General features: G+C 43.4%; 1 protein-coding gene across 1 annotated transcript; it reads right to left on the bottom strand.

Moving 5' to 3' along the window:
• Positions 1-2,445: 2,445 nt before the first annotated feature.
• NTAN1 (N-terminal asparagine amidase) lies at positions 2,446-12,402 on the bottom strand. The gene is made up of 10 exons (XM_070955073.1): positions 12,322-12,402; positions 10,864-10,966; positions 10,711-10,776; positions 9,646-9,754; positions 7,885-7,958; positions 7,128-7,181; positions 6,396-6,449; positions 6,012-6,109; positions 4,704-4,817; positions 2,446-3,594 (listed from the first exon to the last, which is right to left on the bottom strand). The coding sequence occupies exons 1-10, from the start codon at positions 12,400-12,402 to the stop codon at positions 3,418-3,420; spliced, it is 930 nt and encodes a 309-aa protein (XP_070811174.1). The 3' UTR covers positions 2,446-3,417.
• Positions 12,403-26,748: the final 14,346 nt, after the last annotated feature.

Raw genomic sequence — 26,748 nt, 5'->3', positions numbered from 1 at the left:
TGTATCCGAGTTTGTGATGGTTTAAAAGAACCAACCAGCAAAATCCTAGAGAAGTAGGGAATATACACATTAGAAGACTTTTGATTATTTAATCCAGAATTTCTGACAGTGGTTAGAAATCGAGCATCATTATAAACCATGTTTGGTTTTAAGTATCTTAAAATTGAACAAGTTTAAAGACAGCCCTGCAAATGAAATCAAGGTCTAGAAATTTGGACAATTTCTAGATTGGGGTGTTCTCTGACCTTGGTTATTTTCTTTTCAGACGTTTCATGACCCAACTAGGTAACATCATCAATGCTGGAAGGGAGCAGGGTTTACTCTCTGTTTATGGTTCGTTTTGTCTTTGTTTTTAAATGTCTACTTGCCTTCTGGCTGTAGATGCCTCAGCAGAACCACAAAAACCTACTGCTTCATAACCAAGGGACGCGGTGGCTCAGTGGCTAAGACACTGAGCTTGTCGATCGAAAGGTTGGCAGTTCAGCGGTTCGAATCCCTAGTGCTGCATAACGGGGTGAGCTCCCGTTACTTGTCCCAGCTTCTGCCAACTTAGCAGTTCGAAAGCAGATTAAAAAAATGCAAGTAGAAAAATAGGGGCCACCTTTGGTGGGAAGGTAACAGCGTTCCGTGCGCCTTTGGCATTGAGTCATGCTGGCGACATGATCACGAAGACGTCTTTGGACAGCGCTGGCTCTTCGGCTTTGAAATGGAGATGAGCACCACCCCCTAGAGTCGGGAACGACTAGCACATATGTGCGAGGGGAACCTTTACTTTTACCTTACATAACCAAATTAGACTTGAAAGAGTAAACCAGTCATAAATCTAGGTTTCGGTGGCGCAGTGGTTAGAGTGCAGTACTGCAGGCTACTTCTGCTGCCTGCCGGCTGCCTGCAATTTGACAGTTCGAATCTCACCAGGTTCAAGGTTGACTCAGCCTTCCATCCTTCCGAGGTGGGTCAAATGAGGACCCAGGTTGTTGGGGGCAAGAGGCTGACTCTTTTAAACTGCTTAGAGAGGGCTGTGAAGCTCTGTAAAGCGGTATATAAGTCTATTGCTGTTGCTATTGCTATTTTTAATTGGTCTGTTGCCCTTAAATTAATTGTATTTTATTCACTGAACTGGATTGTAAATTGCACTTAGTCAATCACACACACACACCCAAATACCACTTTACATCAGCTGGTGAATCCAGCTGATAAATACAGCCGTCAGCTTGAGCTAAAAGTTCCGTGCAAGTACTCCTCAACTTACAACTAGTCACTTAGCAACCATTCAGAGTTATGACGGACTCCTCAAAAAGTACGTACAACCAGGTTCTGAAGCTCCGATGGCTGCCCCACCCTATAATTAGCTTTCTTAGGTCTGACACATACACAAATACCAGACAGATGTTCAGTCTTGCCCAGAAATTGTAAAACAGCATAGAAAGAAAGAAAAAAAGATGTGGAGATTCTGGAAAGAGTGCAGAGAAGAGCAACAAAGAGGATTAGGGGACTGGAGGCTAAAACATGAAAAACGGCTGCAGGAACTGGGTATGTCTAATTTAATGAAAAGAAGGACTAGGGGAGACATGATAGCAGTCTTCCAATATCCCACAAAGAAGAGGGAGTTAAGCTCTTCTCCAAAGCACCTGAAGGCAGGACAAGAAGCAATGGGTGGAAACTCATCAAGGAGAGAAGCAATCTAGAACTAAGAAATTTGCTGACAGGACAATTAAATCAGTGGAATGGCTGCTTCCAGAAGTTGTGAATGTTCCAATACTGGAGGTTTTTAAGAAGAGATTGGACAGCCATTTGAAATGGTGTAGGTATCAGCATTCTGATGCTGCCATAAAAAGGAGGAGATGAGGCTTTTCACCTACTTATTTTCTCTGTAGATAATATCCCCTAGGAGATGGGATGGGAGGGGGGAACATTCCTGTGGGGTGAGGTCAGAAGCTGGGGAGACTGACTTGGAAGATGGCCAATGAGAAGATGAGAATTGGGGAACGGAAAGGGAAGGGTTTGGGGGTCAGAGGGTTAGTATCGGCTATCTGTCAGGTTTCGATGTCATCTCAAATAAATTGCACTCCCAAACAATCTTTGCTGAAATATTCCATTTATTGAGTATGACGAAGTCGGGGCCAGATCTGTCGTACTCAATAAATGGAATATTTCAGCAAAGATTGTTTGGGAGTGCAATTTATTTGAGATGACATCGAAACTTGACAGAAGGGTTTTCTGCTTAAGCAGGGGGTTGGACTAGAAGACCTCCAAGGTCCCTTCCAACTTTTGTTATTCTGTTGAAACGTACCTACTTCAGACATGCATAAATACCTAAAAAGAAAACCAGATTAAATCAATAGCAAAGCAGTTTTAAAAGTTTCCTTACATGCAGAGGTGTTTGAAAAACTTTCGTTTAACAGAAATAATACATTTGATAAAATTTGTTTGGATCCTTGTTAATGGAGTTAATGGAGATTTATTGTAGAAAAAATCAACTTCTAAAAAAGAACGGAGGAGAATCACAACCTATGTTGAGCTGCACTAGAATCCAAAGTTCCACATCAGAGGATAGGTATGTAGGCAAGTCCCCACCCAACATATTTGCCTGCATACATTTGGTCCTCGGTCCAAGAAGAATGTCACGATCGACATTCTTTAGCTACTACTTGGAGGCCTCAACGCAAACATCTATTCTTAGCTTGGAGAGGTTTCTCCTCGTGTGGCACAAACAAGATCTACCTTCATTTGAAAGCTCCCTCAACACCTCTGAGATAGTTCCAGAGAAGAGCAAAATTGTCGGAAGGTCCTCACCGAAACATCTGGTGTCAAAATCATGTTCTAACTCTACCAGAAGTGTCCTCATGTTAGAAGAGGTCATCCCAACCTCACTGGAACACGTCTTGACTTCGAAATGGACCATTTCGGGGACCAGAACACGCTTCATTCCAACGTGAGAACGTGTCCACAGGAAGGTTCTGCGCGTCTCCAGCTGATATTTTATCAAGGACGTCTCGCTCCGATGAAGCAAGCAAAATGGCGACTTTGCGTTAAGACGCTGGTCTTGAAGAAACGACTAAAAGCAAGAAAACGTGACGGAGCAGGGACGGGAGTACCCACGAAGGAGGCTCCACCTCCTCCTTTGCAAACGACACTGAGGCCCATTTTATGTTCTTGAGAATTTTGGACCCAACTCCATGAAATGTGAAAAGGTTATCTAATTTTGCACCGAATTGGGCCGCCTGTTTTGGAAAACACGGGATATTTTGAGGGACGTTAAGACCCTCATCCCATAAATGCAGCCCACTGGTTTTCCCTGATTGTCTTTTGTGGGGGGGGGGGGCTCGCCAGGTAAAGGTGCATGGCCTAGGGAGGGTCTGTTGACACCTTTCTTGACTTTCACTTCCAGAGCTCTCCTGGTTTCTCCACTCTGGGTTAGATCTGGCCAGAGACTCTCTCCCACAAGCCCTCGGCGTTTTTTTCGTAGAGGCGAGGTTTTTGAGTTGGGAAGAGGGTCTTATCTGGGAACGGATGCTCTCTCAGATAAAGCAGGGTAGCTCTGATGTGTGACACAAAATGCGGTGGCTCAGCCAGTGGCGATGTGGAGAGATTCTGCAGAGAGACAAGAAGGGAATATTTTAAGGAAACCGACTTGGTGCTCTCTGAGCTTGTTTTTTTTTTCCTTTTCTTGCAAATGTTTCATTACGCAGCCACTAGAATATAAACAAAACAACAAACCCCACTCTCAAGTTGTAGCACTGATGATGTTACCTAGTTGGGTCATGAAATGTCTACAAGAAAACAACTAAGTTCAGAGAGCTCCAAGGACCCCCCCCCCAGTCCTTCTCCTCCTCTTTCACCTCTTCCTTTTTCTCCTCTTTCTCTCCCTCCTCCTCCTCTTCCTCTCCACGAATCCCGCTCCCTTCTAGCCCTGGTGATGTTACCTAGTTGGATCATAAAACGTCTGCAAGAAAACCACCAAACTCAGAGAGCGTCAAGGACCCCACAGTTTCAACCCCAAGCCACAAATATTCTCTTCTATTGATCTTAAGAGAGTCTTAGGGTTACTGTTTACATAAGATTATCAAAACGTGTTCCTCCTACACATAAGTCAATAGATGGAGTGATCAAACCACAACAAGGAAATCCAATTTGGAGGCGCAGCAGACTAAAGTGCTGTTAAGTAGCACCAGCTGCCTGCAATTACTGCGAGTTCAATTCTCACCAGGCTCAAGGTTGATTCAGCCTTCCATCCTTCCAAGGTAGGTAAAATGAGGACCCGGATTGTGGGGGCAATAAGCTGACTTTGTGTAAAAAAGAACACCGCTTAGGGGGGGACCGAAAGCCCTACTAAGCAGGTATATACAAAAGTATGAAGGCTATTGCTTAACGCATTGTAAGCCGCCCTGAGTCTCCGGAGAAGGGCGGCATATAAATCAAACCAATAAATAAAAATAAATAAATAAATGGAATGCTCAACTGGCGTTCAGACATTACATACTTTGCTTCCCCGTTGCTTGCTAGCTAAGTTTACAACTTCCTGGGAGTACACACTGTAGTGAGCTATGGTTTACAAACCGCGATGGTTGGAGACCCAGAAAACGGTAAGCCAAAAACGAAAGACTCATATTGCGGCTGAACGTAATACACGAACTCGGCAATCTTTCAGCCGAGCTTTTCTCCAAGTGGGGTCCCCGATGTCCTTGGCAAACTCCAGCTACCTGTAAGATGCTCTGGTTGCTCTGCTCCAACCAGAAATCCACGTGGGGGAAAGGCATCCAGTAGTAAGGCCCAATGCAAAGTTGTTCCTTCTTGGAGTCATAAATGCTGATCATCTAACAAGAGACAGGACAGCTTCAGCAGGTTATGGCAGGCGAAACTTGGAGAAAGCGCAGGACAAACCCTGGTGGCTCAGCAGAACCAGAAGCAGAAGGGTTCATCCTGGCCCCGTTTATAATGCCAAATCCTGTTTATGTCTTTCTCCGATTCTCATTTATGTTCCCTGCTCTAACTCTTCCAGTTTTCTCCCAGGAGACTACCACACCCCAACAATGGCAGGGCAAATAACTATCGATCTCTATCAATCTATCGTCTATCTCTCTATCAACTTTCTATCATCTATCTCTATCTCTTCCTCTATCCATCCATCCATCATTATCTATCCATCTTTCTCTCATCTATCTATCTATCTCATCTATCTCATCTATCTATCTACCTATATCTACCTACCTACCTATTATCTATCTATCATCTATCTCATCTATCTACTTACCTACCTATCTCATCTATCTATCTCATCTATCTATCATCTATCTCACCTATCTATCTCATCTATCTCATCTATCTATCTAATCAATCTATCTATCTATCTCTCTATCATCTATCTCATCTAACTATCTATCATCTATTTATTTATCTATCTCATCTATATCTATCTATCTATCTATCTATCTATCTATCTATCTATCAATCTATCATCTAACTCATCTACCTACTTACCTATCTACCTACCTATCTCATCTAGCTCATCTACCTATCTACTTACCTACCTACTTATCTATCTCATCTACCTATCATCTATCTCATCTATCTATCTATCTATCTATCTATCTATCTATCTATCATCTATCTATCTATCTATCTATCATCTATCTCACCTACCTACCTACCTACCTACCTACCTATCTCATCTATCTCATCTACCTATCTACCTACTTACCTACTTACCTACTTACCTACTTACCTACCTATCTATCTATCTATCTATCTATCTATCTATCTATCTCAAATTTCTAAATATAAACAGGGAGCAAATGCCACACTTCCTCACACTGATGATATCCAGTTGGGTAATGAATGTCTACAAACAAACAAAAAAGCTTAGAGAAGATCAAGGACTCCATAATTCAACTCCGAGCTACATATATTCTCTTCTATGTTTTATCTTTTAGATTGTAAGTCTTTGACAGAGGACTTTTTCCCCTGAAGTGTGGTTCCCTTTCTCATTCTTTTGTACCATCATTGCTAACCTTTGCTCCTGCTAAGACCCTGGCAGACCGCATGTCTTCATCAGGTCCTCGGTCTGGAAATGTGGCGTGGAAAATCTCACCCGTTTTAACATTCGCAGCTGAAAGGGAAGGAGCCACGTAATAAGAAAATGCGTTCCTTCCGAAGGAATTCTGAAATGCTCATTAAACATTAAGTCAAAGGACAGAGCAAGTTGATTGACAGGAAAAATCTTTCAAACTGCCTCTCTTTAAGTGTTAAACAAAACATGCATCTTTTATTTCCATTCATTGGTACCTTAATCAGCCAGTTTAAAAAAATAATAATTTTAAGGTGGCAATACCTGATCTCACAATTGTAAACCAGTTTTTAAACCTGGCCTCAAAATGCAAGAAATGTTAACTCACCGATTCCGTAAATATATGGCAAATGCCTGCCATTTTCTTGGCGATCATTCAGTTCTGTAATGAACCCATAAAAATTGACTTTATCGAAAAAGCAATAAACTGGAAAGTATGTAGTGGCACAGCTAAGTCACTTCAGATTGGGGTGCACAATGTTTTTCAGGCTGGGAATTATATTTTAGATTTGACAGAGAATAGCCTCACAAAAGGAGAAGACAGAACCAAGATAATATATTAAGTCAATTAAATACAATAAGCATGACTCCTCTCCATGCATTCTTTAATTTTTCCCTTCTGCCATATTAAGAATTCCATATTGCAAGTATTTTTAAGGGTTCCGGGGGGCATACCCAAACATTTGGGGCAGGGGTTGGGGAAAATTAGCTTTTAGACTGATTCCTTCCTTTGGTTACTGGCATATATTCCTTGTTAAGAAAATAACTTTCCTTTGCAATGGGACAAAGAAAAATTGAACAGAGATCAAATCCTACAATAACATTGGAATGAATGAATGAATAAGACCTTAATTAAGTAAAAAGGAAGGAATGTAATGTTTGTTTATTTGACCAAAGTTAAAATAAGTCATGTTTTTATAAAATTCTGGCAACATTTTACAGATTTTTCTGCTGACACCCGGATTGTAAAATGGTTGGCCAAAATTCAAAACAGAAGGAAGTGGGTTGTATTATTAACCAATCAAGACAATACAATAAAGACAAAGACATATATAATTACCTGTGACACAAAATGTCATCAAATAAACGTTGTCTAGCAAGCGGTCAAACGCTCCTACGAACACAAAAGGAAAGACTATGAAACTCATAGGCCGAGGAAAGAAATACAGATTAACTACATGATGAAAAACAATTGTATTATTCAAATATAAGGGACACGGTGGCTCAGTAGCTAAGATGCTGAGCTTGTCGATCGAAAGGTCAGCAGTTCAGCGGTTCGAATCCCTAGTGCCGCGTGACGGGGTGAGCTCCCGTTACTTGTCCCAGCTTCTGCCAACCTAGCAGTTCGAAAGCACGTAAAAAATGCAAGTAGAAAAACAGGGACCACCTTTGGTGGGAAGGTCACAGCGTTCCGTGCGCCTTTGGTGTTTAGTCATGCTGGCCACATGACCACGGAGACGTTTTCAGACAGCGCTGGCTCTTTGGCTTTGAAATGGAGATGAGCAGTGCCCCCTAGAGTTGGGAACGACTAGCACAAGCACATATGTGCGAGGGGAACCTTTACCTTTACCGATGGTATGATATATTCTGTAGGCATCAACATGACTCATCCCCTCTTCTCCATAAATATAACTGGCTTCCCTTCACTACAACTTACATCCTGTAAGCCATTTTTCTAAAGCAGAAATCTATTGTTTGGGAGCTCTGGAGTCCACAAAATTCCCACCAGCTCACACAACTGGCCAACTTTATTCTGCTTCAAAGAGAACCTCAATTTTTTATGAAGACCCCAGCAAAATCAAAAACACAAAACTTACTTAACAGCTGACTGGTAAGACGCTGGGACAAGCGCCTATCGTCACAAAACCCTCCAACCAGGTGCAACTCCAACCTAGCAGACACAAAATCCAGAAACATTCGTTCACTTTTCAACCCCTTTCAGATGGAATTTGAATTAATTGGGCTGGATGTGAAAATGCACCTTTTATGATGATGATGATGATGATTAGCATATTTCTCATGACGATTCAATTTTGTTTCTTTGGTAAGTAACTACAGTACAGGATGTATATCAGGGACATTCTGCTATTTGTAAGTCCTTGACTTATAAATAAGACAGAATTTCTGTTGCTATGCTAGGCAGTCGTTAAGTGAATCACACCTGCTTTTACGACCTCTTTTGCCATGGTTGAGCAAATCACTACAATTGTTAAGTGAATCACCCAGACAGTGAATGAATCCAGCTGACTGGAAGATCTCAAGTTGTGGTCACATGATCCCAGGATTGTTAACCCTGAAGCAAAACTGGCTGGGGCCATCTTTGAGGCTTCAGGGTTGCCACTAGATGGGAGTGGGAGGGAAATAGTTAGCTGGGGTTTTGCCGTCAAAACAAAGTTTTCCTGTGGGAACCAAGGTCATTCCAACAGGTGCCTGGGAGAGGAGGAGCGAAGTAACCAAGCAACTGGCCAGCACCTCGATTGGACCATGTGACTGATGACTTGGAGAAAAGGGAAAAACTTTCTTTTTTAATTAGGTGAAAACCGCGAGAACTTTCAGAGTCAGTGTTCTGATTTAGGTTTCCTGAGAAAGGATAAATCACAATTTTAGTCCCAAAAAACCTCTTTTATTGAGATGGCTGTGAATTATGGTCATTCACAGCCCGTAACGATTCACAGTCTGTGAAGATTCCGACAGATGTCTGCTCAGGGTAATGTTGGTAAGCACCCACCTTTATCTCCCTTGAAAGGCTGCCAGAGACCTAACTGTCAATTAGTTTTGCAAGGCCAAACGGAGCACAGAGTCAAACGGAACTTCTCAGAGCTTGATTGACTATATGAGCTAATTGCTTCCTGCAAAGGCTCACATCCATTTGCTCTTCTTTTATGTCTCCTGGGAGGGGCCAATCATCTCTTAAGCCTTACTCCCAAGTCGCCCTTTTTTCCCTTAATTGTTCTTGCCTTCTGGCAGCTCTGTGCATGCGCACACTGGGAACAGGCTCACACTGTTCTTCTGCCTCGCTGATGTCAGATTCCGGAGGCTCCGGAGGCAGCACATAACTACCAGATGGCCCTGGCCTCCTCTCTGCCTCCGATGCAGAGCCCTCGTCCGAGCCTTCCCCAGACTCCAGGACTGGCCCATGTTCCTCCCCAACCTCCTCACTGTCTGACTCTGCTGCCAGCTCCGCAGGCAACCGGCAGACCACAACAGTCGATTTTCACCAGCTGTGCCAATATGATGTATCCAATAAATTTGTTCCTTGAGGAATCTCCCTTCCTCGGAGTTCTGCTTTCTATGGGTGCATTACTTGGAATGTTGACAAGGATGCTGCAACCATCTTATCGTGGTTATCATGCAACCACGGGGATGACATGATGATAGTCTTAAGTGCGAGGACCCGTCGTAATTTTTTTCACTGCCGCTGTAATTTCAACTGGTTGCTAAACGAATTGTTGTAAGTCGAGAACTACCTGAATCTAACTATTCAGTTGAAGAGGTAGAAAGCAGCTGAGAAGTATGACGCCCCAACTTTTCACCAGATTATTTAAAAGGATTATTATTATATTTTTTTTTAAACTGACCTTCCACAGTCCGTGCTTAGAGAAAGCACTTTTACTGCATTTACAATCAGCAGAACTTCTGTTTCGGTATCTGATCCATCGCAGTGAGTTAGACAAATTGCTCCACTCCCTTTAAAAAAAAAATACAATGAGAATTTGCATCTTATGGACAACTGTAGCTATAAGGAACATTTCTCTATTTAGAACAGACTTATCAAAACACATATCAGTCAAAGGATTTTTGAGGAGTTGAAAATCACTTAATTGGAAGACAGTGATGGCAGTGGTGAAATTCAAATTTTTTACTACCGATTCTGTGGCCATGGCTTGGTGGGCGTGGTGTGGTGTGGCTTGGTGGGCATGGCAGGGGAAGGATACTGCAAACTCTCCATTCCCATCCCACTCCAGGAGAAGGATACTGTAAAATCTCCATTCCCTCCCCACTCCAGGGAAGAATACTGCAAAATCCCCATTCCCTCCCCACTCCTGGGGGAAGGTTGACTCAGCCTTCCATCCTTTCAAAGGTAGGTGAAATGAGGACTCAGATTGTGGGGGCAATAAGCTGACTTTGTGTAAATATACAAAAGTATGAAGGCTATTGCTTAACACATTGTAAGCCGCCCTGAGTCTCCGGAGAAGGGTGGCATATAAATTAAAGCAAAAAAAAAAGGATATTGCAAAATCTCCATTCCCACCCCACTCCAGGGAAAAGATACTGCAAAATCCCCATTCCCTCCCCACTCCTGGGGGAAGGATATTGTAAAATCCCCATTCCCTCCCAACTCTGGGGCCAGCCAGAGGTCGCATTTTCCGGTTCTCCGAACTACACAAAATTTCCGCTACTGGTTCTCCAGAACCTGTCAGAACCTGCTGGATTTCACCCGTGGGTTATGGCCAGTTTTGACAAAATCTGTGGGTTTCTGTGGTGCTTCTAAACACTGGAGCCAAGAAGACAAAAACCTCAATCTATCTCAAGGACTTCCATCAAGCTCTTATTCCACTTCTAAACCGCAACCTCAAACTTTATAAACGTCAAATTATAGAGAATGGGAACCAAATCAGGCATCTTCCAGGTATTTCAGTTACCTGTATGTCTCAGAACGACAAAATGGCACGTTGTGGCATCATCTGAACCAAGGATGGAAACGGAACCTATCAAGAAAGCAGAAGGACGTCATGTAAGATCTTGGCTGTTTTCTCTTGAATTGAGAGTTTATACTCACTCGAGGTCCCACCTACCATCTTTGGACGTGGTGGCTGCAAATTCTCTTTGCTGGACATAGAGAAGTCCTTTTGGTCCCACCGCTTGAGCGGGTTGGCTGCGGAACTGTTTGGCTTGCTCCTGATTTGGGGAACAAGAGTTTTTGTACAGGTCTTTGCGGGTCACAGACAATACAACTTCAGTAAGCAAAACAGCTATAAAAATGTTCTCTGATCTGGGCCTCCAAAGTTAAGAAACATAGCTCACACCTCTCCCAAGATCTGGAAACCAAGCAGAGCTTCACATAAACTGGGAATTGCTTGAACTATACCACTTCATTCCCACAAACATAACGTTTTCAATTATTAGTAGAACAACCCCGAATCTAACGAAAAAGAATTTGTTTTTCTTTAGTAAATATATGTCTATGTGGGATTAATTATGGATAGGAGAATGTACATTTACAAAAAAAAAAAAAGAAAGAAAGAAAGAAAGAAAAAGAAAACATACCAACAGAAGAAGAATTGATAAAAAAAATAATCTTAAGAGTGTGCCGAGATGGATAAATTAACAAAAGAACTTAAAGAAAAAAGAGGATACGGAATATTATATAATCTGGCAAAAAATAAAAAAAATAAAAAAAGAGAATGTGCATTGACACTGTGTACATTTTTCCAAAAAAAGAAAAAGACAGAGGAAGACAACCTCCCCACACCAACACCCCCACCCCCACTTTCCAGCCCAGCCTCTGAAAGAGCCTGTTATTAACATTCAGCTGCCTAAAATTACTGCAAGTTCGAATCTCACCAGGCTCAAGGTTGACTCAGCCTTCCATCCTTTCTAAGGTAGGTAAATTGAGGATCCAGTTTGTGGGGACAATAAACTGACTTTGTATGAATATGCAAAAGTATGAAGGCTATTGCTTAACGCATTGTAAGCCGCCCTGAGTCTCCGGAGAAGGGCGGCATATAAATCAAAAATTAAAAAAAAAAAATTAAAAAATTTTCCCTCTCCCTCAACTCTCCGTTACGGGCGGGGAAAAAAAATCCTGTTTTGAAAGTTTTTATTGGATGTTTGCAAAGGGATTTCTGCAAAAGTTGGAAACAGGAGCCTGGATAGCTCAGCAGACTAATGCATTGTAATTTAACACCAGCTGTCTGCAATTAAACTAAGTTCGAATCTCACCAGGCTCAAGGTTGACTCAGCCTTCCATCCTTTCTAAGGTAGGTAAATTGAGGACCCAGTTTGTGGGGGCAATAAGCTGACTTTGTATGAATATGCAAAAGGATGAAGGCTATTGCTTAACGCATTGTAGGCCGCCCTGAGTCTCCTGAGAAGGGCGGCATATAAATCAAATAAATTAAAAAAAAAGGTTCTCCAAGCCAGCGCGCCCTTTGCAGCTCCTTTTTTGCAAGGTGCAGGGCGCACCTGGTCTCACCTGGGGCGCAGGAGCCCCGCCCTCCCCTGCTCTCCCCCCCCCCCCGCCCCCAGCTCACCTCCAGCTCCGGGAAGGCGCGCAGCAGCTCCCGGAGGGGCCGAGCCGGGTCGAGCCGCCGCCCCTCCACCAACACAGGCATGTCGGGCAGCCTCCACGCCGGAGGCAAGCTTCCTGCTCGGTGCCAGCCAGCTGGACTCAGGCTCCGCCCCGGCTGCCAGGCACCCTGGGAAATGTAGTCCGGAGATTGGAGGGTGTTTTTTTGGGGGGGGGATTGGAGCACAGGAGGAGGCCCGCCCACTTCCCCACCCTTCCCTGATTGGGGAGGGGGGGTGGTATATGGTTCAGGGACTCTCTAATTGCCTGCAAAGTGGGGTCTTGCTGGGGTTCCCCCAACCAAGCCTGTTAAGAGCAGGGATGGTTGGTCCATCTGGGCCCTGCTCTGCCATTCTTATTATTCTTATTCTTATTCTTATTCTTATTCTTATTATTATTATTATTATTATTATTATTATTATTATTATTTAATCTTTAGTGAGATTCACAGCCTTTGAGGCTGGTTAATAGCTCAGCAGCTCGAGTCCTAACCAAAAACTATTAAGGTATCGTCGGAGGATGTAAGCTGTTATTCTTATTCTTATTATTATTATTATTATTATTATTATTATTTAATCTTTAGTAAGATTCACAGCCTTTGAGGCTGGTTAATAGCTCAGCAGCTCGAGTCCTAATCAAGGACCTAGGAACTGTTAAGGTATCGTCGGAGGATGTAAGCTGTTATTATTATTATTATTATTATCATTATTATTATTATTATTATTATTATTATTATTATTAGTTAATCTTTAGTGAGATTCACAGCCTTTGAGGCTGGTTAATAGCTCAGCAGCTCGAGTCCTAACCAAGGACCTAGGAACTGTTAAGGTATCGTCGGAGGATGTAAGCTGTTCCGAGTAAGGTGGTTTTTTGTAGAGTCAAAATGTTCAAGTCCGGCAAATTTAGAATTTCTAAATAGCGGGGTAGCCCTTTGGGTATTGCTCCAACGGCTCCAATTACAATCGGGACAACACACGATTTCTTTTTCCACAGTCGCTCAACTTCAATTTGCAAGTCCCGGTACTTTGTGATTTTTTCTTGCTGCTTATCTTCAATCCGTGCATCACCAGGTATTGCAATGTCAATGAACCATACTTTTTTCTTTTCAACTATTGTTATGTCAGGTGTGTTGTGGACCAAGTGCCTGTCAGTCTGAATCCTAAAGTCCCACAAGATCTTGAGTTTCTCATTCTCTAAAACTTTCTCAACCTGATGTTCCCAGTGGTTTTTGCTGTACTCAAATCCAAACTTCTGGCACAATTTCCAGTGAATGATCTTAGCAACACGGTCATGGCGTTGTAGGTAGTCAGTTTGTGAAATTTTGCTGCACCCACTGATTAGGTGGTCAGATGATGATGATGATTATTATTATTATTATTAATTGAATTTGTATACCGCCCTACTCCCGAAGGACTCAGGGCGGTGAACAGCCAAATAAAATACATACAATACAAATGTTAAAAAAAACCATTAAAATACAATTAAATAATTGGCCGGGAAAACGAAATTTAAAACACCCCCAAATTTCATAAGACAAATTTAAAATTTAAAAATTTTAAAAATTTTAAAAAAATTTAAAAGAGAGGTTAGGCCAGGCCCGCACAAGGGGGAAAAAAATCTGCTCCAGCAATTTACCTACTTGCAGCAAGCAGCAGAGCCCTGCGCAAAATAGCTGAGAGCAAATCAGCTGAGAGTCTGGAGGCTGATCTAATCAACTTGTGCTAATTAGGCTGTGCTGAAGCTGAAAGGAGGTGTTTTTTCTTGCTGTTTGCTTGCAAGGAGGTAAACCGCTGGGAGGTAGAGGCCAAAGGGTGGGGGCCAGTGGGTGGGCGGGGCTACATTAAGTGTATAAGACACACCCAAATTTTCACCCGCTTTTAGGGGGGAAAAGTGCGTCTTATATTCCGAAAAATACAGTACATATATTACATCTTCTTTCGATCTGCACGTCCTTGTTCTTATCTGTTCCGACTTTCATTCCTTAAATCTAACCATTGGTAAAATCTATTCCAAATCTCATAGTATTCTGTCTCTCCTTTATTTTTCAGTTCCAGTGTCAGTCTATCACATTCTGCGCAGTCAAATATTTTCTTCATTATTTCCCTTCCTTTAGATACTATGTCCTCACTCTTCCATTGTTGGGCATAAACTATTCTCTCTGCTGTGGTGACATGTCATATTAAATACGTTAACTCTTTACTTTAACCTTCTTTTATAATTCCTAATAAGAATACTTCTGGTTTAAATTCCTTTAGAGACTGTAAACACCAAGGATGGCTTGTAAAGTTACTTCTTCATCACCGCCGTAAATGTGAACGGTTGCTAAATGAGACCGTTGCTAAGCAATGCGGACACTAAACGAGAACTAGCTGTATTACTTTCTTGTAGATTGAAAACCAGGAGAGTAGGAGGGTTGAGTAGTAAAAACACATAAGCTGAAGACAAACCTCATTTTATTACTCGTGCCTGAAATTGCACTTAGGGTGGAAGGAGAATGTCAGAAATAAAACACAAAGGAAACACTTTTAGACCAAGAATTTCTTCTACAAAGCCCAGCCTCTTAAAAATGACACCCTATCACAGGGATGGCAAACCTTTTAGACACCGAGTGCCCAAACTGCATGTGCGTGCATGCCCAAACTGAAAGGTCCATGCGCGAACGTGTGACTGTACGAACACATGTAATTGCGAACACATACATGCGCTGATATGCACAGCAGAGACGTGCAGATCAGCTGTCCCTCCGGGGCATCCCAACACCGGCAGCATGGCAAGAGGGAAGATCTTTTTTCTTACATGAGCTTCTGTTTCGTCATTTGCAGGGAAACAGAAGCTCTCACACAATAAACACCCCGGAGATCTGACTTGGGAGGCAACACGCGTGCCAGCAGAGAGGGCTCTGCATGCCAACTCTGTCACCTGTGCCATAGGTTCGCCATCACGGCCCTATCAAGAACCATATATTTATGTCTCGTTTGTGCATTTGCAGAAGCCAAGAAATTAATTTAGAAACTTGGAAGATGCTCCTTCAAGCACACTTCAACATATATCTCTAACGGGAGAAAAACGCGCGCGTACATCGTGGATGGAACAATACCGGTTTTCCTCTCCACCCCAAAAATTTAAAAAAGCATTTTTGAGCTTCCATCGTTTCTGTGAAATGGTTAAATATATATATGTGTGTGTGTGTGTGTGTCTATTGATTCAATTCCTCATCAGTGCCTGAATTTCTATCCACTTGAAAGCAACAGAAATGAACAAGAGTAGTTGGGCCAAAATATCAAAGCTACGTTGTGACTGAAAGTCTGGAGGTTCCAAAGCAAATTTGAAGAGGAGATTTATAATGGAAACAGACGCTCAACTGTTCCTCGGCCACGATGTTTTCTCTCTATTTCAGTGCGAATGTCAACCTGCAAACGCGACATGGACAAATAAAAGGAAAGTAAGAATTTCAGTTCCAAATATTACTGGCAGGGGGTGTCCAACCTTGGCAAATTTAAGACCTGTAGACTTCAACTCCCAGAATTCCCCCAGCCAGCTGTCTGGGGAATTCTGGGAGCTGACATCTACAAGTTTTAAAAGTTGCCAAGGTTAGATATCCCTGGGCTACAGAGAAGGCTGCAAAATCATTTTAAGCTCTTTAACCCTGGTCTATCTTTCATTTTAAAAGACTAGACTGTTTTTAAAATGTTTTAAAAATCTTTCCATAACCAGCAATTCACCGCTGGCCTAAAGCAACAGCCTAAAGCGAAAACTGTTCTTGTTCACTTTAAGCAAAAGATGGACACAGCCATCTGCTGGCAGGTTTAATTCCATTTAAGGTTTTCATCAAAGAGGCTAAGGAGCATTGATTGAAAAGCTGGAAACTTTTTAGTATATAATCTCACCGCTCTAAGCATTTATCCATTCAGGTCTGTGGCTTCTCCATTCATTCGGATCGTCGGAACGACCCAGGGGTGAATTCCAGCAGGTTCTGACAGGTTCTGGAGAACCGTTAGCGGAAATTTTGAGCAGTTCGGAGAACTGGTAGTGGAAATTTTGAGTAGTTCGGAGAACCGGCAAATACCACCTCTGGCTGGACCCAGAGTAGGGTGGGAATGGAGATTTTGCAATATCCTTCCCCGAGGAGTGGGGTGGGAATGGAGATTTTGCAGTATCCTTCCCCTGCCACGCCCACCAAGCCATGCCCACCAAGCCACACGATGCCCAGCAAGCCATGCCCACAGAACCGGTAGTAAAAAAAATTGGATTTCACCACTGGAACTACCGGTTCGTTCAAACCGGCGGCAGCCCACCACTGGATTGATACAAAGTCATTGACTTACTGCCTGACTAATACTTCGGAGGGCTGGAATAAGGCGAAGCAATTCTTCGTCTTGACGATCGCCCTGCCACTCAGGGACCACGATCACATTGGACGTCTACGAGGAGACAAGAACATTCATTTGAGGCCAAGCGTCAATCAGAAGCACTCGAGCATTGTAACGTTTGGGCAGGTAGATGAGGGGTTCTTGGTTGCTCTCTGAGCTTGGTTGCTTTCTTGCAGGTGTTTCATGACTAAGTAACATCATCAGTGGTAGAAGGGGTTTGCAGAGTGGAGAAAGAGAATGGGTGGAGGAGGAGGAGGAGGAAAGAAGGAGGAGGAGGAGGAGGAGGAAGAAGAAAGAAGAAAAGAAGAGGAGAGAGGAGGAGCAGGAGCAGCAGCAACAACAGGTCTCTGGGCTTGGTTGCTTTCTTGCAGATGTTTCATGACCCAAGTGGAGAAAGAGAATGGAATGAGGAGGAGGAGGAGGAAGAAAGAAGAAGAAGGAAGAGGAGGAGGAGGAGGAAGAAGAAAGGAGGAGGAGGAAGAAGGAGGAGGAGGAGGAGGGGGAGGAGGAGGAGGAGAAGAAGAAGAGGAAGAAGAATGAGTAGGAGAAGAAGGAGGAGAAAGAGGAGGAGGAGGAGGAAGAAGAAAGGAGGAGGAGGAAGAAGGAGGAGGAGGAGGAGGGGGAGGAGGAGGAGGAGAAGAAGAAGAGGAAGAAGAATGAGTAGGAGAAGAAGGAGGAGAAAGAGGAGGAGGAGGAGAAGAAGAGGAAGAAGAGGAGGAGGAGGAAGAAGAGGAAGAATGAGTAGGAGGGGCAGAAGGAGAAAGGAGGAGGAGGAGAAGGAAGAAGAATGAGGAGGAGGAGGAGGAAGCAGAGGGAGGAGGAGGAGAAGAAGAAGGAGGAGGAGGAGAAAGAAGGAGGAGAAGAAGAAGGAGGAGGAGGAGAGGAGGAAGAAGAAGAAGAAGAAGAAGAAGAAGAAGAAGAAGAAGAAGAAGAAGAAGAAGAAGAAGAAGAAGAAGAAGAAGAAGAAGAAGAAGAAGAAGAAGAAGAAGAAGAAGAAGAAGAAGGTGGTGATGTTCTTGGTGCTCTTTGAGCTTGGTAGTTTTCTTGTGGATGTTTCATGACCCAACTAGTAGCATCATCAGTGCTAGAAGGTAGTAGGGTTTGCAGGGAGGGGGAAGAAGGACTTGGTTGTTTTCTTGCAGACGTTTCATTATCCATCAGTGCACTGATGAAGTTAGTTAGTTGGGCCATGAAACGTCTGCAAGAAAACCACCAAGCTCAGAAAACATCCAGGATTCTTCATCTCAACCCTGAGCTATAAATGTTCTCCTTTACAGATAGTTGAGCTTCCACCGCCATCAGCTCAATAGTAGTTTAATCGGGCTCTTAATTCTATTAAAGAACAAGAAAAGTCTGACTATATTCCGTGATCTAAATAAAATGTCTCCCCAATTTCCTTTCTTGTCATTCCCCTTAGAAAATGAGTGTGATTTTCACTGGTACTATTGTCCCTGCTGACTGATGCCATCTTTTGCCATTTTAAGGAGGAAAAACACAACATCTGCAACAAAAAATGATACAGGTGCAGCTTTAAAAAAAAAGAAACAAGACCTCGCACCCTCAACTTTAAAAATAAATAAAAATAAATGCAGAACTCTCTTTTGGTGCACTGGATCACCAATCCACACTTTCTACGTTTTCATTCCTCTAAACCAGCGTTTTTCAACTTTGGCAGCTTTGAGATGGGGGACTTCAACTCCCAGAATTCCCCAGCCCGCACTGGGAGTTGACGGTTTACCCACCTTAAAGTTGCCACGGTTGAAAAACACTGGGCTAAATTATTAAACAGCTAGTCCTGACTTTTGAAATGTTGCCAACCACCAATTTGAAAGCACCAAGGGATCCACATTCACATTTAATCAGGACATACCTTCATCATCAATCAATCAATCAATCAGAGACTGGTTGATGGCGAAAACTTCTCCCAGAGACCCTGCAGGGAACAATTCCAGGTCAAAATACTTTGTCCCAAGCTTGAGAAATCCATGGGATGGCTTGCTATGGAACAGTATCCTCTCTTGTCATGTTGGAGTACCACACCTTGGTCATTACCTGGTAAGGAAACGCTTGCAGGTAAGTTGCAACTGCCACAGTCCTGTCCAGATCTCTTTCCACTACTGACAGGTCCTTTACATAGGAACCCTGGCTACAGAGGCAGTCCTCTTGATATAGCTGGTGCCTTGGAAGAAAAGAAGAAGAAGAAAGATAAACTCATTGGTAGCTCCCATTTCAATGAACAAGGACATACTTCATTCAACTTTGCAACAACTAAGATTGCTGGCTGAGTAAGGACAAAAATAGCCGGGGAAATTATTAGAGCCTGGGAAACGGGCCTCTTCTCAAGCCACAGGAGTGCTAATGTACCACCAGCTTATCAGGTACTTAGGAGCCGAGGACCAACAGCACAAGGGAACAACAACCAACAACTTACTAGCCAGCCATCCACACCCCAATTAACAACTAACAGACACATAGAACCAGGCACCAGAGAAATACTACACATGGAACACCCAGTGCACACATGAGACAGACAGACAGAGAGAGACACACAGAGAGAGAGACAGAGACAGAGAGGTGGGGGAGGGAGAGAGAGAGAGACAAACAGACAGAAGGGCAAAGAGAGAGAGAGAGAGAGAGAAGGGGGAGAGAGAGACAAAGAGACAGAGCAAGAGAAGGGGAGAGAGAGAGAGACAAATAGAAGGGCAAAGAGAGAGAGAGAGACAGAGAGAAGGGGGAGAGAGAGACAGAGAGACAGAGAGCGAGAAGGGGGAGAAAGAGACAGACTAACAGACAGAAGGGCAAAGACAGAGACAGAGAAGGGGTAGAGAGAGAGAGAGACAGAGAGAGACAGAGAGAGAGAGAAGGGGAGAGAGAGACAGACAGACAGAAGGGCAAAGAGAGACAGAGACAGAGAGAAGGGGGGGAAAGAGAGAGACAGAGAGGGAAAGAGAGAGAGAAGGGGAGACAGAGACAGAGAAGGAGAGAGAGAGAGAGTGAGAGAGAAGTTCCCTGAGGATGGACTCCAGCACAAGTCCAAAAGCTCAGAAGACTAAACCTCTGGTCCCCATTGACCGACCCAGATTGGATCCCGCAACCTTCTCCTGGGACATGTATATTTGCCTTCCTTTGTAAGGGAGATAAAGCCAAAGAGCATCCAAGAAATTCAACCTTCTTCAGGTCTTGTCTTGCCCCATAATTTGTTCCAAGGCCTTCATCACCTGATTAGTTTCCTCTGTGGTCCAAGGACCTTCAACATTTGATCAGCGTAAACTTGCTTGGCCGTGGTGAACACAAAGATCTATAAGGAAATAGCAAGAAGGATTTCTCAGAAGGTTGTGGAACCTAAACTCAAGGGCTTCTGCTTGGAAGACATATTTCCTGTTTCTGGACAGTGGCCCCTTCGTGAATCCTTAGCCACCTCCTATAGATGTTCTGCATCATATTCAATTTGGCACAGATCAAATTTAATTGAAAAGCGCATACCTCATAGATTTTGGCCAGGGCTTCTAGAAATTCAGGAAGGTGTGGTCTCAGCTTGATCGAAACCTCAAAGACACAAGGGTTAGGAAACTGAAATGAGAAGTCAGTTAACTCCCAACACAATCCAGAAAAACTCATAATGATGTCAAAGCAGGGGTGAAATCCAGCAGGTTCTGACAGGTTCTGGAGAACCGGTAGTGGAAATTTTGAGCAGTTTGGAGAACCAGCAAATACCACCTCTGGCTGGCCCCAGAGTGGGGTGGGAATGGGGATTTTGCAGTATCCTTCCCCCAGGAGTGGGGTGGGAATGAGATTTTGCAACATCCTTCCCCCAGGAGTGGGGAGGGAATGGGGATTTTGCAATATCCTTCCCCTGGAGTGGGGAGCGAATGGGGATTTTGCAGTAGTCTACCACGCCCACTAAGCCAAGCCCACAGCACCGATAGTAAAAAAAATTGGATTTCACTACTGGTTCAAAGGATTTCTAATTGCTGATGATTGAACTAATAGTCAAGTAGTCCAATTATGAAAATAGGACTTGAAAATTGACTACTTCCAAATTAAACTGTTCTTTTTCATTCTAAACAAAGCAATCATTTATTGTCCAAAAATGCCCAAGAATGTTGAGGCCTTAGAGATTTTGCTTTGTAGCACTCTAACTCCTCTCTTTTTTAAAATTAGAAGTTTTTTTTTTAAAGTTATCAAAAAAGGAAAGTGTGTGTGTTGGTATAAGAACTAGAACATAATCTAGAACTCACAATCTCCTGGTTTCTAGTTCAGCACCTTCAAAACTACACCAGATAAGTGTTGTCCTATAATCTGGGAATTGACTACTCAAGACAGAAAGACAAATCCACATTGCTTTGAATAGCAATAGCACTTAGACTTATATACCGCTTCACAGTACTTTTACAGCCCTCTCTAAGCGGTTTACAGAGTCAGCCTTTTGCCCCCAACAATCTGGGTCCTCATTTTACCCACCTCGGAAGGATGGAAGGCTGAGTCAAGATTGTATAATGTCAGAAGGCAACTATGCACATTTTCAGAAATGTTCTCCGGCTGGGGCCTCGTGTCCTGTTAAAAATGGACCTCCCTCTCCGTAGATACTTACCTCATAACGCCTGTCCTGGAATGGTGTGGTGAATGTTGAGGCGTCATCCCATACAGCCGTCAAGGAGGACAATGCCAGAGTCCCTTCCTGCAGAAAATACCAGCGAAACAAGGCTGAAGATTCAAACACGAACTGGTGTTTTGCATAAGAGTCTCATATAAGAGAGACCTTCAGCGCAGGAGATCTTTGAGTTCAAGACACCTCAAAAAAAGCAGGAAAACATCTTTGACTTGTGACAGCAAACTTCACGCTCTACAAACAGCTAGGACATTTCTTCCTCGCTACAAAACATCTCTTCAGTCTCCAAATAAAGAGGAAAAACTGATTTGCCAAATGTAGTTGGAACTGGGGAGAAGAGCTATAAATCTGGAGTGAGACCAAGAAATTCTACATTATTTCCCACGAAATGAGTGCAAAGCAAAGTTCGTGGAGATAATCATATTATATAACTGTCAACTCATAAAGCATCCTTGGCCTGCTCTCAAGTTGCCATACGCAAGGGGGGTGGGAAACCGACGAAGCAGCTGGCAGCCAAAGACAGGAGTGCATTCCAGACATATCTTTCTCAAGGCTGTCTCCCAAGGTTACCTACAGAGGGCAGAGGGGAGTAGTGTCTACAACCCGCGAGAGTTGGCTTCATTTGGGAACATGCCGACATGGAGCTCCTAATAAATAACTGGATTTCTTTTGAAGCTTGGCTCGAGGCTCATGATTTAATTAGGGCATCTGTCAGAACCCTGACAGCAACCTTCAAAATAAAGGATTCTGGCTGTATTTTATTTAAAGCAAGTTATTGCGAATCCTGGCTCTCAAAGTACTTCATCTCAAGTCAGTTTTTAGACTCAATTACATACAACGGGCAAATCCTAAATGAAAGCTGAAGGGAAGTAGCTCATTCCCCTCAACTATTGGAGAATTAAGAGAAACTTCAGATGGTTTGAAGAGCTTTACCACTTCCAAGACGAGCGTATTCTTTGGGGTCCAACGCATCTTCCTTGGTACTCCTCTCTGAAGTTTCTGAATGACTCTTGTTGGCTGGGCAAACCTGGGTCATCAAAGAGAAAGAACCTTTGTCCTCAACTAGAATCTATCATTTTCTCTCAAGCTTATCTTGTTGAGGTCCACCACCATTGCTTAACCAGCTATAGTTAAAACACGATTTGCACTGGTCCATCCCAATGAGTAAGTGACCAAGCAGTTCTCCAGCATTTCACAAAGAGTATTCTCCATCTTCTCTGGAGATGGGAGAGACTCCAGTTAGGACGTTATGCATGCAAAAAACCATCACCCTAGGTGACATCTCCCTACATCCTCCTGTCAACTCGCAAAGCATCCCTGGCCTGCTCTTGAGTTGCCGTAGGCAAGGGGGATGGGAAACCGACAAAGCAGCATGGCAGCCAAAGGCAGGAGCACATTCCAGACATATCTTTCTCAAGGCTGTCTCCCAGGGTTACCCACAGCAGCCGGAGGAGAGTGATCTCTACAACCCGCGAGATTACTCTGTTGACGAATGTGATTGATGACACACCCTGGAGGGAGGGGGGGAAACAGAGTCATGATTGGGGCCGTAAATTACGTGGGGTCAGAGTTGGCTTCACTTGGGAACGTGCCGACATGAAGCTCCTAATAAATAACTGGATTTCTTTTGAAACTCGGCTCAAGGCTCATGTTTTAATTAGGGCATCCCTCGGAACCCTGACACCTCTGTTATTTCAACTTCCAGAGAAGGGAACAAGGGAAGTGGAGGCTGATGACATCACTTACATGTTCAGCACGTTGACTCCAGTTGATGCTTCTTGCAAGGGATTGCCTAAATACATGGCATCTACTTGAGGCTTCTCTGTTGTTAATTTTGGAGTTTCTGGGTCTGCAAGGAAGAGACTGCGGTAAGCTTTTGAATTAGATAGCTTTTAGATAGCTTTTCTAAGTCGATGAAGTTCAGCAAAAAAATATCTGCAGGTATATGATGCAATGAAGCATTTTAGAACCTCTGCAGATAGAAATACATATACACCTATTTTAAACCCATCAATATGGGATTCTTGAAGCTGGATTGAATGACGGAAAGACGCTGTTCCTGTGGCTCAGGAGAGGTGAAAGACTGTGAGTCACATGCTCCAATAATTGCTAGGTATCCTGGCCATTCCAATACTACCTCTAGTAGTGGTCTGACTGAGTACTCTGGTTTATTCCATTGGGTTTGCTTTCCAGAACTTACCTGTGATTCCTGAGAAGTAGCTTTCAAAGGGCACGCAGCCTGCGGTGATATTTTGGGGCTCCCAAGAAGAAGATAGAAACATCTCAAGAAGCTGTTTCAATGACCCCTGAAAGGAGGAGGACAGACACTGGCTGGAAAGTCCTTAAGAAAATCCTACAGAGGAAGTGGGGAGCACGGCTGTTCTCCTCCAGGTGTTTACTACTAACCTGAGCTAACTCCAGGTGGGGAAGACATTCTCCACCCAATGCTAATGGTTTACCTGTCTGCAGATCTTACAGCGATTAAAAACGCAGTGTCAGGGATAAGCAGAAGCTGGCGTGCGGACTTAAGTTTGCCTGCCCACTTCTTTATACCCAAGGCCTCCTGGTGCAAAACAACATTTTCACTTTGTAAATCCAGAGAATTTGGGAACCATTAAGCCTGGAACCATTAAAAAAATTATCCATTCCCACCATATTGCTAGAAAGCAATACAATCCAGTGGTGGAATTCAAATTTTTTTACTATCGGTTCTGTGGGCTTGGTGGGCGTGGTGTGGTGTGGCTTGGTGGGCGTGGCAGGGGAAGGATAGTGCAAAATCTCCGTTCCGACCCCACTGCAGGGGAAGGATACTGCAAAATCCCCATTCCCTCCCCACTCCTGGGGGAAGGATATTGCAAAATCTCCATTCCCTCCCCACTCCAGGGGAAGGATATTGCAAAATCTCCATTCTCACCCCACTCTGGGGCCAGCCAGAGGTGGCATTTGCCGGTTATCCAAACTACTCAAAATTTCCGCTCCTGTTTCTCCAGAACCTATCAGAACCTGCTGAATAGCACCCTTAGTGCAATCGCTTTGTCTCTTCCTTTGAATCTTTAGCAAAAACTATTTCTCTTTGATTATTTTCCCAAACGAACTGAGTAGACAACTTGAAGTACAGGTAATAACCAGGACACCAGAGGTGGGTTTCAGCAGGTTCTGACCAGTTCTGGAGAACCGGTAGTGGAAATTTTGAGTAGTTTGGCGAACGGGTAGTAAAAATTCTGACTGGCTCTGCCCCCATCTATTCTCTGCCTCCCAAGTCCCAGCTGATCGGGACGAAATGGGGATTTTGCAGTATCCTTCCCCTGGATTGGGGTGGGAATGGAGATTTTATAGTATCCTTCCCCAGCCATGTCCACTAAGCCCACCAAGCCACACAACGCCCACCAAGCCACGTCCACAGAACCAGTAGCAAAAATTTTTTGAAACCCACCACTGATGTAGCTTATTCAGACAACCACAATTAATGCCAACCCTGGCTTGTCCATTTTTCTCTAGAGTTCCTCTCCTTCCTGCCCAACGCAAATCTTCAGAGGAGACCAATGTGGTAGCTGTTACGCCACACTTAAGACTGTCTGTTGACAAACAAGAGTAGGACACTGTAATTTCGAGGACAGCAGTCAAATTCATTTCAAACTTTCTAAGAAAGGAATTCCGACTCACTTTTTCAATGCAGCCCAGACAAACCCCCGGTAAGAGTGTGAAGGTTAGAAGATGAAATAAATGATACAGGAAGAACCTTTTCTCCTTAAAGGGACCAGGAGCCCTTTGAAGAAGTCCTGATAAATCTTGTTTTGAAGGTCTAATTCTTCAATGCACAGAAATTGATATCTGTAGATCGTATTAGGATGATCTTGCACAGGGCGATTTTGGGGTATTTTTTGTTTCAAATGTGGCAAAATACATTTTCGCTAAAGAATCCTTTAGGTAGGAATTTGACCTTGTTTCATTTCTAATATTCTTCAGCCTGTATGGGCCGGAGTTTGTAGGAAAAGGACATTGTGAAGTTGATTGTTCTTCACTGGTCTAAATGTATCTCCTTCCGTTTTCTCTTACTTAGGATTGCAAACAACCCAGTATCAGTGAATAATTTTAAAAACTGCAAAGTTTTGTCCTATTGGGACCCTTGTGTCTTTAATAGCTAGCTTCTGCTGTTTGATCCATTCAAGTTTCACCATCCCTCATCATTGAGGGAAGATAGGAACATTCTCTAATTTTAAAATGTTTGTTATCCCTTTATTTTTATACATAACTCAAGGCATGGAACATACCTAATACACCTTTTTCCTTCTATTTTCCTCACAATGCTGTGAGGTGACTTGGGCTGAGAGGATCTGGCTCAGTCGCCCAGCTGGCTTTCATGCCTAAAAAACATCTCATAATTTTTTTCCCGAATGCCATCACTCTGCTAAACATCTAATTCCCACAACACTGTCAAATTAACTACTAAGACTGTATTACTATTCTTCTTCTCGTCCTTACTAGTACGTATCTCTTCCCACTTATGGCTATATCCATGTTGCTTGTATCTTTACAACTTATATTGTTTTTATTGTTTCCTAGTATGATTTAATTGCTTATTAGTATCCTATGACTATCACTAAGTGTTGTATCTTATGATTCTTGATGAATAATTTTATTTTTTCTTTATGTACACTGAGACCATATGCACCAAAGACAAATTCCTTGTGTGCCCAATCACACTTGGCCAATAAAGAATTGTATTCTATTCTATCCTCATTTTTGTAATTAGTTGCGAAGTTTTGTCCGACCCATCGCGACCCCATGGACAATGTTCCTCCAGGCCTTCCTGTCCTCTACAATCCCCCGGAGACCATTTAAGCTCACGCCAACTGCTTCAGTGACTCCATCCAGCCACCTCATTCTCTGCCGTCCCCTTCTTCTTTTGCCCTCAATCGTTCCCAGCATTAGGCTCTTCTCCAGTAAGTCCTTCCTTCTCATTAGGTGGCCAAAGTATTTGAGTTCCCTCTTCAGGATCTGGCCTTCTAAAGAGCAGTCAGGGTTGATCTCCTCTAGGACCGACCGGTTTGATGGCCTTGCAGTCCAAAGGACTCGCAGGAGTCTTCTCCAGCACCAGAGTTCAAAAGCCTAAATTCTTTGGTGCTCAGCCTTTCTTATGGTCCAATTTTCACAGCCATATATTGCAACTGGGAAAACCATAGCCTTGACTATATGCACTTTTGTTGGCACGGTGATGTCTCTGCTTTTTAGTATGCTGTCTAGATTTACCATAGCTTAAGGTAAAGGTAAAGATTCCCCTCGCACATATGTCCTAGTCGTTCCCGACTCTAGGGGGTGGTGCTCATCTTGGTTTCAAAGCCGAACAGCCAACGCTGTCCTAAGACGTCTCCGTGGTCATATGGCTGGAATGACTAAATGCCAAAGGCGCATA

Source organism: Pituophis catenifer, unplaced genomic scaffold (genome assembly GCF_029215685.1).
Source record: "Pituophis catenifer annectens isolate HBS135680 unplaced genomic scaffold, rPitCat1.0.hap2 SCAF_16, whole genome shotgun sequence".
NCBI classification, from domain to species: domain Eukaryota; kingdom Metazoa; phylum Chordata; class Lepidosauria; order Squamata; family Colubridae; genus Pituophis; species Pituophis catenifer.
The sequence above is the reverse complement of the archived record's forward strand: the minus strand, read 5'-3'. Positions and strand labels throughout refer to the sequence as shown.